At 39.3% G+C, this 17,455-nt stretch overlaps 1 protein-coding gene across 5 annotated transcripts in view; it reads right to left on the bottom strand.

Annotated features, from left to right (window-relative positions):
* The window catches only part of DNAJC15 (DnaJ heat shock protein family (Hsp40) member C15), a 72,826-nt gene that overhangs the window by 9,351 nt on the left and 46,020 nt on the right, over positions 1–17,455 (bottom strand). For all 5 annotated transcript variants that reach the window (XR_016212899.1, XM_008260010.5, XM_089303657.1 and 2 more), the window contains one exon: positions 11,086–11,156. Coding sequence is in view for 4 of the 5 variants with exons in the window: in XM_008260010.5 (XP_008258232.1) it covers positions 11,086–11,156 (71 nt within the window). In the remaining variant the exon portion in view is untranslated. The remainder of the gene's footprint in view (positions 1–11,085; positions 11,157–17,455) is intronic.

Genomic DNA, 17,455 nt, shown 5'->3' with positions numbered 1-17,455 from the left:
ATCTTTTTACTCAACCTAGCACCAGTTAAAACTGACTTTAAGCATACAAAATCTTCCACTGCTGTAAAAACACTATAGATCCATCTTTCTATGCTCTTATTAATTGTTCATATGGCAGCATTCAGCACTGTTGATTTTGGTTTCCTTTACGTAATTCCTGTTTTGGCTCAGATGGCCCATGGCACCATTTTCTCAATATTTTTCCTTCTGTCTCCTTTGCTGATTTCTCCTTTTCTAATTTGATCTTTACATTTCTAAACTCCTTACACTGGGATCCTGGGGTTTTCCCCCTCTCTCCATTTAATCACTTTCCATGTTCATTTTTTTAAAAAAAGATTTGAGAGGTAGAGTTACAGAGGGAGAACCAAGGATCTTCCATCTGCTGGTTCACTCCTCAAATGGCCACAACGGCTGGAGCTGGGACAATCTGAAGCAAGGAGCTTCTTTCGAGTCTCTCACACTGGCGCAGGGGCCCAAGGACTTGGGCCATCTTCTGCTGCTTTCCCAGGCCATAGCAGAGAGCTGGATCAGAAGTGGAGCAGCCAAGACTAGAACTGGCACCCATGAGGGATGCCGGCACTGAAGGCAATGGCTTTACCTGCTTCACCACAGTGCCAGCCCCCTATGATCTGTTAACACTGTTTTCAATACCTTCTTAAGTTGATGACTCCCGAACAATTAAGCCCAGACCATTCTTCTGATTTCTAGTGTCTCTATTCAACCTCCTACTCTCCATTTCCACTTGGATAGTTCCTGGAGAATTTAACATCGATAATGTTTCTTCCCAAATCTGTTTACAAATGAGCCGCCCCCCTTCTAAATCATACTCATTTCTATCTACCTAAGTTTTGTTCAGAAAAAGGAGAAATATAAAATTTCTTAGATCAATCAGCAGTAACTGTAGATCTTGTTTCCAAAATATAAGTCAAATTTACTTTGTCTCCACCCTGAACTAATTCACTATTATTTCTCATTGAGATTACACCAGACTCCTAAATACCAACTAGACAATTCGTGTGGTATACAGCCTCATCTTAAATGTCCTTCTTTACTTCTGTTTTTGATTATGATGGAATAGCTTGTTAGAGATCGATGCTCACATTGAAAGCAAGGCCATACAAAAATGAAACTACTACCAAAAAGACCCACCACTGACTAGTATTGCAGTGAAACTGCTAAGGATATTAGCCTTTGAGTAAACCAGTGGATGGGCGATTTCCCTGTCTTTCTGCCTTTCAATAAAGTCAAACTAAAAAAACTTTCTCAGTTTTGATTTCTAGCACTGTAAATACTGACAGATGGAATTCATATAAACATTTGTTTTGATAACAAAACGTATGACATCAGAAAAATGACTTTGCAGGGCCAGCACTGTGGCATAGTGGGTGAAGCCAGTGCCTGCAGTGCTGGCATCCCATATGGGCGGCTGTTCCACTTCTGATCCAGCTCTCTGCTATGGCTTGGGAAAGCAGTGGAAGATGGCCCCAGTGTTTGGGCCCCTGAACCCACATGGGAGATGCAGAAGCAGCTCCTGGCTTCGGACTGGCACAGCTCTCTCTGGCCATTATAACTATTTGGGGAGTGAGCCAGCAGACGGAAGCTCTCTCTGCCTCTGCCTCTCTAACTCTTTCAAATAAATAAATCTTTAAAAAAAAAAAAAAAAAAGACTTTGCAGACCAAAAGAAGGCCTGAAAACAAAATCACAATAGAAATAGAGTGAGCCTGATCTTACAAGCATCAGACAAGGGCTTTGAAAGAACTACGAATATATTTTTTAAAAACAGAGAGGGGGCAAGCATTTGCTTAGTGGTTGAGCTGCCTATATCCCCTACTGAAGTGCCTGGGTTTAAGTCCCTCTTCTACTTCCAATCCAACTTCCTGCTAATGTGCAAACTGAAAGGCTAAGGTGACAGTTGAAGTATGTATGTTCCTGCCATTCTTGTGGAAGACCCAGATGGAGTTCTTGGCTTTGGACTGGCCCAGTCTCAGCTATAGGGAGTGATCCAGTGGATGGAAGTTCCCTAATTCTGTGTCTGCCTTCAAACAATTTTTAAAAAAGATTTATTAATTGAAAGGTCTTCTATCCTTTGTTTCACTCCCCAAGTGACTGTGAAAGCCAGAGTTGAGCTGATCCTAAGCCAGGAGCTTCTTCCGGGTCTCCCACGCAGGTGCAGGGGCCCAAGCACTTAGGCCATCTTCTACTGCTTTCCCAGGCCATAGCAGAGAGCTGGACCAGAGGTAGAGTAGCTGGAGCGCCCACACCTGATGCCGGGGCTGTAGGCTGGGGCTTTAACCCATTGTGCCACAGTGCCAGCCCCTCAAACTTTTTTTTAAAAAAATAAAATACATGGGGGACCAGCGCTGTGGCATAGTAAGCTAAGCCTTTGGGCGCCAGTATGTGTCCTGGCTGCTCCTCTTCTGATCCAGCTCTCTTTTTATGGCTTAGGGAAGGCAGTGGAGGATGGCTCAGGTGCTTGGGCCTTTCCAATCATGTGGGAGATCTGGGAGAGGCTCCTGGCTTTAGATCAGCCCAGCTCCAACCATTGCGGCCAACTGGGGAGTGAACTAGTGGATGGAGGATCTTATCTCTATCTCTCCTTCTCTCTGTAACTCTACCTCTCAAATAAAGACACATGCCAACTTAGAAACAACACATAAAAGTATGCAGAAGTTCAAAGAATTAGAAGTGAAATTAAGAATGTGATAGGTCTTGGGGCCGGCGCTATGGCGCAGCAGGTTAGAACCCTGGCATTCCATATTGGCGCCAGGTCTACTCCCGGCTGCTCCTCTTCCAATCCAGCTCTCTGCTATGGCCTGGGAAGGCAGTAGAAGATGGCCCAAGTGCTTGGGCCCCTGCACCCCTGTGGGAGACCCGGAGGAAGCTCCTGGCTGCTGGCTTTGGATAGGCTCAGTTCCAGCTGTTGCGGCCATCTGGGGAGTGAACCAGCGATGGAAGCCCTCTCTGTCTCTACCTAACTCTTTCAAATAAATCTTTTTTTTAAAAAAGGAATTTGATAGGTCTAAGAGATTACACAGTGAAGAATGGATAATAAACCGGAAAAACATACACAAAAGAGGATGGAAATATGGATAAAAGCATGAAAACGTATGCAACACTGAGGACATGATTAGCTTGAGAGAGAGAAAGCAGAGGAGGCAATATTGAACAGATTACTGAAAATGGAGAAGCTTCTAAAACGGATAAAAATATCACTCCATGGATTCAAGTTCTACAAATCACAAGCAGCACAAATGCAAAGAACACATCAAATCACAGTAGAACTGCTGACAATCAAAGACAATCATAAGTGTTTTAAGGCCCTAGCATTATTTAAAATAAAATATTACTTGGACCACTTAGATTGTCAGATCAAGGAAGCATGCTTAATCTCTAGAAAATCACTAAAGAACGATTTTTGAAAGCTGTATCTATCAAATTACTAAAGAAAAAAGAATAAGAAAAAATCTGAGCCAAAAGAAGTCAAATAGCAAAAGGAACATAAAACAGGTAAGTCACATATGTTTTATGTTTACTCATAAAAAATTACATGTTGCTTAGAAGAGACAAGTACTTGGATACTGTTCCAGGCTCCTGGCTTCAGCCTGGTCCAGCCTTGGGTGTTATAGCTATTTGGGAAGTGAAACAGCAGATGAAAGATCTGCCTTTCCCACCCCCAACTCTGCCCTTCAGATTATATATATATATATATATATATATATATATATATATATACTTTAAAATAATGAAATAAGTATTTTAATTTGAATGACTGCTGACCCCAATGATGTAGCTATCCATTTCAAAAAATAAGCAAAAAAAAAAAAAAAAATAAAGACAACAGAAATAAAAATGATGCAGAAAACTGACAAATGGAGGTTAATAAAATAAAGGTATGATAAAAATGAATAAACTGTCCATACTGGGAAGGAAAAAGTAGCTTATACTAAAGCTACTTACATATACCAACTAGGCAGTAAGATATAAACAATTAAAGATCTAAAACTCAGGAATTTTTAATTTTCCCTAAAATTTCAAAAAATTAACCAAAACTAAAAGGAGATGAAAGAGCTGTATATCTTTAAATAACTGAATCTGTAAATCTAAACCTGCCCAGTCTCCATGCCCAGATGGCTCCACTGATGAACTATTAGACTAATTTTACACAAATGTTCAGAAAGAACACTGCCCAATTCCTTTTAAGAGGTCAGAGTAACCTTGATAACAAAATCAATTTAAAAAAAAAAACCCACCAGTTAAATTTCCTCAGAGGCACATTTTTTCCTTTAAATGGTATGTATGTTTTACTTTGTATAAGAAATCTTTGCCTATTCTACTATATATATATATATATATATATATAGAGAGAGAGAGAGAGAGAGAGAGAGAGAGAGAGAGAAGCGAACACTTTATTGTCTTTCAAATTTAGGTTAAATAAGGAGGCCATTAACTATCTCCATTTTGTGTTCCTACATAAAAGAACTGAAACCTAATTTAAGAACAGCCACTTTTCAACCAATTTCCAGGCAGCCAAATAATTCTACCACGCTCAAAACAGATGCCTAGCAGTAGCTGATCAGGTGATTTCTCTACTTTGCTCCTGTGTCTGGCCTATAAAAGCTCATGCTGCTGGATGAAGCCCACTGAACCTTTTAGTTTCGAATGCCCAATCATGACTTTTTCTTTACTCAAATTATTAAATTTAATGTGTCTTAGAATTCTTTTAACAGGTTATAATCCATTAAGAATTTCGGATTTTGTGTAAATGGAGGTGAAGATCTGTTTTTCCCATCTGTAAATATGAACAAGTGAGTGCCACTGCCCTGACTCATGCTAAAGACATTAGCAGTTTTACAAACTGCTCCTGTACAAATGTCAACCCAGTGAGAGAGGAAAATAAGTTATGTACTTTTCTGCCTATGTATTGCACTTCTGTAAGTGTACTTGAAAATAAACTGTTTGAATATAAAAATGATTTTTAAAAGGTACACTGAGTTACATTATTTTTTAAACTGACATTACTTTCTCATTCCATTTAAGGTAGATTCAAAATTTGGGCACTATCTACCTTATCTCCTGCAACCTCTCCTTCTTGCCCATTTCATTCCTTTTAATTCCTTAACCACACTAATTCTTTCCTCCCTCAGAGCCTTTGCATACGCTAACCCCTGCACTTTCTGATCATTCCTCAGAGAGCTAGCTCTTTCTCATTCTTTCCAATCAACCTGCATAAAGCTGCCGCTCTTCCATATGTTGTATCTCAGGTCACTACAGGAATTGCCCTTATTAACAACTTGAAATAGTTTTGCCTTTTGTCTGTCTTTCCATTAGAATGTATGCTGGAGCTGGCACTGTGACACAGTGGGTTAAGTTGCCAACTGTCTGCACCAACAGCATCCCACATGGGTGCTGGTTTGAGTCCCGGCTGCTCCACTTCCAATCCAGCTTCTTGCTGATGTGCCTGCGAAAGCAGCAGCAGATGGCCTGAGACCAGGATGAAGCTCTTGGCTGCAGTCTCACCCAGCTCTAGCTGTTATGGCCATTTGGCAAGTGGACCAGTGGATGGAAGAGTTCTTTTTCTCTCTGCCTCTGCTTCTCTACCTTTCAAATAAATAAATCTTTTTTTAAAAAAAGTATGTTCCATGAGGACAGGGATTTAATTGTCTTGGTTTAGTTACTGTCTCAAGATTTAGCACATTGTCTAGTAAGTACTGAATAATTTCTGAATGAATGAGAGAACAGCTGCCAGTTGTTCCATATCTAATGAGTCTTTAAATTTTCTGATAAATGATATCAGTTATTACTGCCAAACCCCATTTTACCTATGGATTTTATTTGGACCCCTTCTTTATTTCCATTTGCTTATTCATCCATGCATTAAAAAAATCCTTGTCATTTATTATGTGCAGCCATACACACATATAAAATTAAAGATGAATAAGCCATGTTCTTTGTTTTTAAGAATCTCATCATTTATCAATAGTTTTATCATGCATTGATTTTCCTTATCTCTATCAAATTAACTCAAACATAAGCAAAAACTTACATCAAGATGCTGAAATGAAAAGATGTGCCCTTCTGAAATAGTCTAGTACATCTATCAAAAAAGGAAATCCAGGTAATTATAGATCACTTTTTTCCTTAGTGAATCCCTGTTGACTCTTAGCCATCACATCCTTTTCCTAAAATGTTTACAACACGTTTTAAATTTGGTATACTGTAATAAATTGCAATAAATTATCACCGGGGCTTCATGTCAAAATTATCAGGGCAGGAGTTTGGGCTAGTGGTTAAGGGGCTGATTAAGATAACCCATGTCCCACATGGGAAAACACCGGTTTGATCCCTGGCTCCAGCTTCCTGTTAATGTAGGCCTTAGGAAGCAGTGTGATTGAGTTCCTGGCTATCAGCTTTGCCTCCTCAGCCATTGCTGTCGTTTGGGGAATGAACCAATGGATAGGGAGCTTCTCTCAAAATAAATAAGCACGGGTTGGTGTTGTGGGATAGTGTGTTAAAACAGCAGCCACCAGTTCAAGTAGCTGTTCCACTTCCAATCCAGCTCCCTGCTAATGTGCCTGGGAAAGCAGTGAAAGATGGTCCAAGTGCTTGGGCCTTGCAACCATGTGGGAGACCCAGAAGAAGCTCCTGTCTTCAGCCTGGCCCAGCCCCATCCATTGCAGCCATTTGGGGAGTCAATCAGTGGATAGAAGCTCTCTCTTTCTGTCTCTAACTCTGCCTTTCAAATAAACCTTAAAAAATAAAAATCGTCTGACCATGCATTTCTCAGAACATATCCCTGTCACACACACATAAAATTAGCTTCCTCTACAGTATGAATTATGAAAATCCATCAACAACATAATTGCTTTGACTTGTTTTTAATTCCAATATTCAATTTTGATTCAAATACTACTTAAGGGAAAATGCAAATTCTGTGTATTTAGTGAAATCGGTGTCAGTGGAAAAAAACTGGCAATCTCCAGTGCAGACTGGTTTATTCCATATAAATGTAAGGAAGAACTTTCTAGTAGGTAGAGCTAACTACCAGTGCAGTGGGCTGCCTTGCTAATCAGGAAGCTCTTCAGGCCATCTACCCCAGGAGGAAGCACAAAGTCCTGATTTGGGAGGCAACATTGATTTCATTGATTTATGAAGTGCCTCTCTAACTGTAGAGAGTACCTATATATGTTATGTTTAAATTTCCAATCCGTAGCGGACCAATACTTCTACATAATACAAAAAGATCACATATTTAGATACCCTGGCAATGTCAAACTGTTTTAAATATTTCTAAATGTTTACTTTTTAAAAATTATTTCAGAAGCAGAGACTGGGGGGAAGGGGGGGGCGGAAAGTGAGGAGAGAGAGAGAAACTCTTAATCTGCTATTTCACTTTGCAAATCCCCACAACAGCAAGGAACTAGGGGCTTAGCCAGCCCAAAGCCAAGAGCCAGAAACTCAATCCAGATTTCCCATGTAGATGGCAGGGACCCAAATTACTTAAGCCATCACCACTACCTCTCAGGGTCTGCATTAATAGGAAGCTAGAATCTGGAGCCAGAGCTCAGAATCAAAACCCAGGTATTTTGATATGGGAAATGGGCCTCTTAACTGGTATACTAAATTACACCCCTAAATATTTACTTTTGTTTTTAATTTGTTGCACACAGGTAACAAAATGTGATCTGGTACAACCAGCAAACTATACTCTGAGAAGTGCTAGAATAGCTTATAAGAAATCTCTAAGGTTCTATGGTTTTTCAAATTTACCTAGTCTTGTCTTCCCACCTTCTACACTCATTGGACATTAACACCAAACTGCAGATTTCAACAACTAATTTCTTTTTTCAGTAATTTAGAAAAAGCAATAATCTAAAAGATATGAGCCTGAAAGCATTGGGTTGAGGTTTGTTTCTTCTTTTTTAAAACTGCATTAATCTTTTACTTTACTAAAATGAAATAGTACAATTCACTTATAAAAACTTTTCTGAATGTTCATTTAAAACTAGTTAGAGGCTGGCATTGTTGCACAGTGAATTAAGCCACTGCCTGCAATACTGGCATCTCATAAGAACACTAGTTCAAGTCCTGACTGCTCTACTTCTGATCCAGTTCTCTGTTAATGCACCTGGAAAAAGCAGAGGAAGATGGCCCAAGTGCTTAGTTCTAGGTTCCTGGCTGGCCTGGCCCAGCCCCAACAACGGGGGGAGTGAACCAGTGAATGGAAGATATCTCTCTCTTCCCCTGTCTCTTCAACTAACTCTGCCTTTCAAATAAATAAAAATTTTTTAAGAAACTAGTTACAAAAACTCTATTTTCAGCCATTTCCCACACCTAATTTTCTGGGTGTCAGTGTCTTTGTGAAGGTTGATAATAAAATGTGTAAAAAATTAGAGCTAATCACACATTTGAAATTCCAAATTTGTTCTACCAGCTGGTAGCAAAACCAACAAAGTTGCTTGGGGTGGGGGTGACACACTGATGAATTTCACAAGCATCAGGTGGAGGATTTAAGAATTTTCAAGTACCTTAATGCATTCCAAGAACCTCAAAGCAAATACAGTGAAGAATTATAAAAAGGGGAGGCAAAATGAAGACTTGCCATTCTATTTCCCCAAATATGTTTGGTTCTTTCTCCAAGGGCACTAAGATATTTTTGTTTAAATCTATTATCTTACCCTCGTTAAAAACAAAACAACTTCTTTTTTTTTGGACAGGCAGAGTGGACAGAGAGAAAGGTCTTCCTTTGCCGTTGGTTCACCCTCCAATGGCTGCCGCGGCTGGCGCACTGTGGCCGGCGCACCGCGCTGATCCGAAGGCAGGAGCCAGGTGCTTCTCCTGGTCTCCCATGGGGTGCTGGGCCCAAGCACTTGGGCCATCCTCCACTGTCTTCCCGGGCCATAGCAGAGAGCTGGCCTGAAAGAGGGGTAACTGGGACAGAATCCGGTGCCCCGACAGGGACTAGAACCGGTGTGCCGGCGCCGCAGGCGGAGGATTAGCCTAGTGAGCCGGGGCGCCGACCACTTTCCTTTTCAAAAGATAACTTTCAGATTTATGGGTTATCATCTCCCAATTCCATCATGATCATGTTATCTCCCCTGCCAGGTAAGTATCCAATTCCATCATACACAGTAGTTTCACTATTTCTTGATTCTCTTTACATTCGATAGAGCAGATGAGAATGGGTGAGTTTTAGGAAGTCCATGAACTCTGAAATTTCAAATGTTTTCAATATTGGAAGAATGACCAGTTATATGGAGAAAAGCATCCGCAGTATCAATACATTTTTAGAGGTTAAAATAACCTAGAGATTTTAAAAACATTTTTCTCAAGTCAAAACTGATATTAATACAAACAGGATACAAGATTCTCCACTAACAGAATAGGTATAAAATGTTATTATATTAAATCATGTGTATACAAATGACCTTAGAAATAAATTTGTTAAATTTTTCCTTCTGTCTTTGAGAGCAAGAAAGAGAGGTAGGACTCCCATCTACTTGTTCACATCACCCCAAATACTTGCAATGGATGGGACTGGTCCAAGCCAAAGCCAGTAACTCAATCCAAGGCTCCCATGTGGGTAGCAGAGACCCAATAACATTAGCTGTATCCCAGAGTGTGCATTAGTAGGAATGTTGTAACCAAGGGTAGAGCAGGGACTCAAAGCCACACATTCCATTCTAGAATGTAGGCATCCCAACCATTAGCCAAATGCCTGCACTCTCATTTTATAGATGTCAAAACAGACATTTGGAGAAGTTAGAGAATCAATGGCCACAATACTAGCGAGCAGGCAGAATCCAGGGGGAAAAAAAAAAAGAAAGCTGGTCTCCTATTCCCTCCCATGCAGTCAGATGGAAGGATATTAACAAGCATACTACAATGAATACTCCCATCTTGAAAAATGCAGAAATTCTTCAAACACTACTGGTTCCTAAGATAGACAAACATTTTCTATTTTACAAAAGGTATCTAAAAATACAATTCAGATCCTGCATCCTTGCAACAGCACAATCAACAACCTGTCAATCATCTGAAAGACATGAGTGCTTAACTCTCCTGCAATCAGTCAGACGTGGGTATCACTTGACCGGGGGACAAAGGCTCTTCAGGAGACCGAAGGCTTCCAGGAGGCACTTAAACACATTTCTTTTTTAAGCGCAATTACTCTGACACCATATGATGAAAAGTAAATTAGTTGAATGGATCTTCCAGTAATTGTTGAAGCTGTTTATAGAAATTTTAAGCAAAACCTCTTTGCAAAGTTTATTCTCTTGTTTATTCACACTGAAGAACAGTAAGTGCAAGAACCACCAGAGATGATGTTCAGGGAAAGATTTTATTGTATATAATTAAGTGAGAAAGCTGAAAAAGAATGTCTTATTTTGTTGTCAGACTGGATAGGAATCCAAAATTTAAGTTTTTCCAAAATAATTAAAAAACAAAGTCTGTAAAAATTAGAATCCCAGAAACCCGTCACTCTTCTCCCCCCTTTGACTTCTGAAATACAGTGCAACTCTCTACCATCTGTTATTTTAAAGCTGAAACAGTAATGAACATATGGGCTTTCTCTCTCAAGCAGCTGTAGTGTAGTTAAAGTTATAATAATTGTCTTTCTGTAAGATAAATTTACATTAAAAACCTGGCCAGTTAAAAACAAATGGCTCAGCCTCAGAGCCTTCCAGAATAAAATTAAGAAATTCTGAATCATCTACGACATTATGTTCAGAGATTTAGAGGAAATCCTCCAAATTTTGTGTTGCTATGTTTTAGGTTAAATAACTACAAGATGCCCAAGTCAGTTTATCCAGCCACAGTACACAACTCATGTTTTCTTCCTTGATCAATATGGTAAGAGTTCAAGTACTCATAAATAAAAACCAGTAACTACGATCTTGAAAACTGATGGTATAAATCTACTACTCCTACGGGCAACTGAATGACCATTTATCAGCAAAATTCCAGTATATATGGCAGATACTTCCATCTCAATTATCTGTCTTTTATAACAGGTAGAAGTAAACAGGAAGGAATTCACAGCATATTCTGATCCAAATTTTATAAGAAATAGAATTTCTACCTACCTTTATCTGGGTGATTCAAAATCATGATTCTCCTGTGAGCTGTTCTAATCTTGGCCTTACCAGCAGATGGGCTGTAAAAAGAAATTAAACTGCTTGTAATAAATAGTGCCAAATGCAGATTATAAATTAACAGTTTACATAGGTTTCAAGAAATTAAAAACTAATGAGAATTTCACCATCTTGTGGACAACTATGAAATTACAACTTTTAACTTCATTTCACTAACCACCAAAACAAATCATTGATTCAATGCTACATGTATTTTGCTTCAATTCTTTTTAAATTCCGTCCTCATTTTGAAACAATTTAAAGAAACAACACAAGGCCAGTGTCGTGGCTCACTAGGCTAGTCCTCCACCTGTGGCGCCAGCACTCAGGGTTCTTGTTCCGGTTGGGGCGCCGGATTCTGTCCCGGTTGCCCCTCTTCCAGGCCAGGTCTCTGCTGTGGCCCGGGGAAGGCAGTGGAGGATGGCCCAAGTGCTTGGGCCCTGCACCCACACGGGAGTCCAGGAGGAAGCACCTGGCTCCTGGCTTCAGATCGGCACAGTGCGCCGGCCATAGCAGCCATTTGGGGGGTGAGCCAACAGAAAAAGGAAGACCTTTCTGTGTCTCTCTCTCACTGTCTAACTGTGCCTGTCAAAACAAAACAAAAACAACGTAGGTTAATGGGGTCACTATCTGCAGATTAGAGTACAAATTATTTTGAGGGAAAGCAGTATATATCATATAGGAAACTGGTATCTGGATTCTAGAACTAAACTGCTAGGTTTTAAAAGAAGCATTGTCATTTTGCATTGAGTAACCTTGCTCAAAGTTTTAGACATATTTGTGAGGCACAGAAGCAGAAACAGAGAGCTCTCACCTGCTGGTCCTCTACCCAATTGCCCCCAACAGCTAGAGCTGGGATAGGGCCACAATCCAAGTCACCCAACATGGGTGGCAAGAACCCAATTGTCACCACTGCTACCTTCGAGGGTCTGCATAAGCAAGAAGCTGGAGTCAGGAGTCAGATCCGGGCACTGCACCCAGGTACTTCAATGTAGAATGTGGGTGCCTTAGCCACTATGCTAAAATTCCACTCCATCACATTTTTAACTCTATGTGATTCAGTCTCATCATTATAAAAAGCACAACAGCGTATTAGTTGTGGACTGTAAGAATTAAGGAGTTGATGCATGTAAAGTGTTAGAACAGCAAATGCTCCATGGACAATGTAAGCTAATATTCATGAAACATGTATTATAACTTAAATTAATCTAATACCTCTTAAACAATTCAGAAGCATTATAATGAGTATTGATTAAATCAAAAGAAACTCCCAGGTCTGCAGAAGTTGCTTTGCTCTTCAAAATGGACCTAGAATGCTACCCATTAAGTTCTTCAATCTGTTTTGAACATGCTACCAGTTGGCAATCCTTGATTCTGCTAAGTGTTGCAGTTTCTTACCAGTTACTTGTTACCTCTAAGCTTTGTGGCTAAATAACAGATCACTAAGCATGTTAAAATGAACTATTAATTACCTTATAAGCACATAAAATATTCTTTTATTTACAAAATGAGTAAGTCTTCTCATATAAGGACTTAAAAGTATTCATTTTGGCTGTCTGGTCTTTTACGGAACCATTTAAACTCATTTTTTGGCTTATAGTTACCTTGCAGACAATCAGACTTGTATGTCTGATTATAGACGACTGCTGGATATCGAGAAAATAACCATTAAATACTGTACCAGGCCTATGAACACAATATTGTTCACCTGCTTATTAAGAAATGAGAAACACATTACTTTGAAAGACTCTAGTATGATTTAGTTTTCTGTGGCTCACCTACATTTATCATTCCTTTTTCAAGTGCTCTATATTGCAACTTTCCTTTATTAGTTACATTTTTGGTATGTATTTGACATGTCTTCCTAGGTAGATTCTAAATTACTTAACAGCAGGAGTTATGCTTTATATTTTAATAGAATATCTAGGATTATATATGCAACAGGTGCTCAATATACCACGCTCTAAAAGAAAATAACTGTACAAGTTAAACTCCTTAGAAGAACCATCTATACATTAGTAAGTACTACCATATAAAGGACTAACATTACTGAAACAAAAGTTTAATTTAAAAAAAAAAATGAAGCTTTAAAAACCTGATTTTAGGGACAGGCATTTAGCGCAATAGTTAAGATGCTACTTGGGATACTCAGGTATCCTGGACCAGAGTGCTTGGTTTGAGTACTGGCTCCATTTCTAATTCTAGCTTCCTGCCAACATGCATCCTGTGAAGCAACAAAGAGGTAATACTTCTAGTATTGGGGTTCCTTCCACCCATATGGGAGACCCAGACTGAGTCCCTGGCTCCTGGTTTCAACCTGGCCCATCCTTGGCTGCTGTGGGCATTTGGAGGTGAACCAGCAGATAGAACATTTCTTCCTCTCTGCCTTTCAAATAAAATTAAAATGAGTAATTAAAAACCTTATTTTATAAAGGTCACTGAATGGGGTCCACTCATGACAATGTGAATTCAGAAAGAAAGCAAATTTCCACTGTACATTCTTTTAAAGGATAGATGGTAATTCGCATTTTATTCTGGATATTACATCTTAATTGAGCACATATAATCTGAAAGTGATTTCAGCCAAAATTATCCTTGAAGATCAATTACATTTATATATATAAATTCTAAATATACATATATATATAGTTTTTTATATATATATGTGTATATATATATATATATATATAAAACAAACAGCACTCATGGTTTTGTACATCAAACTCCATCATAGACACTGAGGTCTGCCAACCACTGAACTAGATTAAAGTAAAACACATCAGGAAGGAAAGCCCAAGTATAGGAATTCAAACATTCTGTTTTAAGATAAAAATAATCAAATTCCTAGTGGTGAGCTTTGGGGATGAGAAGTATTCCCATTGCCTACAGGTTTTATTCCTTTTTTGCTCTTCCTATGTTAAGTCTCTAGGACCTTAATACATTTTAATACATTTGTTATTGTGAAGCTAGAAGAACCCTAGAATATAGTAGCAGTATACTTCCAATATATAATTTCAGCATGAAATTCAAAATCCATCTTTAAACATCAAGTTACCTAGATCAGGGAATTCAAATGTTGTCCCCTGGAATGCAGTTGGCACGCAGTGGGGAATGGGGTATATGGAACTGAATAATGTCCCCTAACCTTGTGACATATGAGCAGTTTGATGTTACCTTTTTTATTATTGGGTTTTTGAAAACCACGGAGTTAAAATGCTCCAGAGGCATTTTTTAGAAAGCCTGAAAATCACAAATGTGTATCATTTCAGATAATACCGGGTACAGTTTTCTGTGGGGAGCAACTCGGACTATACTGTTACTGGAATTAAGACTTATTCTATGCATCTGCTCTCCCACAATATGGCGCTGGGAGAGAAGAAAACAGCTTCTACACAGCTGCCTCCAGTTCAGCCAATAAACTGTAGGACTTGCTCCTGATTGGAGGAGAGCAGCGTACTCGGCGTGTGGGCAGCCGAGTTGGGATTGGCAGAGGAGGACTATAAAGGAGGAGAGAGACGGCATGCACCAGGAACATCTAAGGGGAACATCTATCTGAAGGAACACCTGTGCAGCCCCCGAGAGAGCCGGCCGGCGGTGTGCCGCTCCCCTGCGGAAGTGGGGAAAGTGGCCAGGGGGAACCGCCCTTCCACGGAGGTGGAGGGACAGTAGCCAACCCGGGAAGAACCAGCAGCAAACCCGGGGAGGGCCGAGCAGACGAAAGAACAGCGCAGGGTCCTGTGTCGTTCCTCCACGAAGATGGGGAGCGACATTTTCCAGGGCATCTCAGGAAAATATTTCACTTTTTTTTGTTACAGACATGAGTTACAGTAGAGAAAACTATTTTTCAAGGAAAAACAAAGATTCAAAATGTATATTAGTAAACAACCACCATTACATGCAATATAAAATATGTGGAATCAACTAGTAGCACACAGAATTTTTTAATGAAGTAGCAGCAGGACCATTTTGCCTTTATCTACTTGTCATATACAGAGTCAATGGTCACAGAAAGTGGAACCAAAGCAATGTATCCGAATCTAGAAGTGTCTTGTTATAATCACAACTGCCTGCTGAAAGACAAGGCAGATAAGCTTTACTTTTCCCATCTAAAATTTAGGGACAAGCATTTAGCTACTGTTTTCAAGACAGAGCTAGAAGAGAAGAGCCAACATTAATTCAGAACCTGTTACTTGCTAGGCATTTCTCCAAAAAGACATCACTGTATCATTCTTATCCTATCCTAATAAGAAACTATTATTAATTCCAATTCCAAAATGAAGACACTGAAATACAGAAAAGCTAAAAATAACTTGGCAAAGATGATATGACACAGTGCCTAAGTTGCAGAATGAGGATAAAGATCTATTTGCTTCACTGATATTTCTTGAGTAGTGACATAGTGCCATGTTTTGTCTTAAGAATCACACATACATTCACATCCTTTAATCTTCATAACAGCTTTATGCAATTAAACCAACATTATTTCTATTTTACAGATGATAAAACTGAGTCACAAAATCTATAGGTGGTAAAATTGGTATTCATAGCCAGAAACACCTGATAGGGGAGAGTCTGGGCTCTTACCACTGAGTTTTCCTTGTGAATTTTACATAGCTTTCAGTTTAATAGGATAGAAAATTATAATCGTGAATCTTAAGAGAACTCAAAATTCAATCAAGTCCTGTGCTAACGACAAAAGTGCCTTGGATGGTATTGATATCCTCAAGGACCTTGATTTGTTAAGATTTTTATATTTTACTTATTTGAAAGGCAGAGTTAGAGAAAGAGAAAGACACAGAGATCTTCACTCACTGATTCACTCCCCAAATGTCCGCAACAGCCAGAACTGGGCAGATCCAGAGCCAGAATCCAGGAGCAGCTTCTAGGTCTCCCTCATGGGTGCAGCAGCCCAAAGTCTTGGGCCGCTGTCTGCAGCTTTTCCAGGTGCATTAGCACCTGGATCAGAAGCAGAGCAGCCAAGACTCGAATTAGTGCCCATATGGGATACTGGTGCTACAGGTGGTGGCTTTACCCATTATGCCACAGTGCCAGTCCCTGATGTTAGCTTTTACAACGTATTTCATACTCAAATTTCAAGACTATGAATGAGATATTATAAAGAGGCCAATACTTCAAGAAAAATAATGCCATTTTGCTAACATCAAACAAGGAATAGTAAGAAATACCGCTAACTTCCTGATCTGTTTCCCTTTATCTCCTATTTTCTGTTCTCTGAAAAGGGAAGGTATCATCACTTCCAGATTTAAATAAAGCACCAAGCAAAATTAAGTCTCTCCTCTTTTTCTCTTGCTAGGACATAAAAAATAAAGCGAAGTTTTGCTTTAGAAAGTATGCTGATATATAAGACATTAAAATTTTTGTCTGAGTTGAGTGTTTAGCCTAGTGGTTGAAACACCAATGTCTTACATCTGTGTACCTGGGTTGGATTCCCACCTCTGGCTCCAGACTCGAGCTTTCTGTTAAAACAAGACCCTGGAATGCAGCAGTGATGGCTCAAGTAACCGGGCTCCTGCAATGCATGTGGGAGACCTGGACTGAGTCACTGGCTCTTGGCTTTAGCTACAGTCCAGTCCTGCTCATTATTAGCATTTGGGGAATGCCCCAGTGGATGGGGAGAGTACTCTCGCATGTGCTCTATCTGCGTGCGTGTGTGCCTGCCTCTCAAAAATTCAAAAACATTTTCTCACCAATATAGGACCCTATTATTCACTCTGCTTAATTATGTTGATAGGAAAGATTTGTTGTGGGTAGCGCATTGTCAATGCCCACAAAAATATGAGAGTGGGCCCTACAGGAATACAGTTGAATTAAACATGAAATGGTAGTATTAAACCTTAAGTGATATCCCACAGCAATTATACTATCATTAATTTTCTCCTATATTATCCAGAGTTATACAATAAATGGATACCAGGGTGAACAGGCCAGTTGTCAAATCATATAAGCAGAAAAGAACCATGAAACAAGTCTTGCATTATAAATTAAAATGATAGTTATCAAACTTTAAAACTGAATCCAGAGAGAATCCAATGTCCCAACAGAGGATGTTTTTACCGAATTATATTTTCAGAATTGTAATAGTTTTTTTGTTAAAGAATCAAGACACATTAGAACTTTTCTTCCCCTCCCTTCCTAAGGCAGTACCCAAGGAGAGTGGGTACTCCCTTAGATTTGAGGTTTTGAAAAGTAAACATCTGATATATTCTCTTGTCCTCCTCCTTGTAAATTTAAGGAATGATAGCCTTATTGCAATATTTTTCCTTTTTTATGATAAACTTGGCCAAAGAACAAAATATTGGTT

This window comes from Oryctolagus cuniculus, chromosome 9 (genome assembly GCF_051225735.1).
Source record: "Oryctolagus cuniculus isolate XC-2025 breed Fujian yellow rabbit chromosome 9, ASM5122573v1, whole genome shotgun sequence".
Classification (NCBI taxonomy): domain Eukaryota; kingdom Metazoa; phylum Chordata; class Mammalia; order Lagomorpha; family Leporidae; genus Oryctolagus; species Oryctolagus cuniculus.
This window is presented reverse-complemented; position numbering and strand designations above follow the sequence as displayed.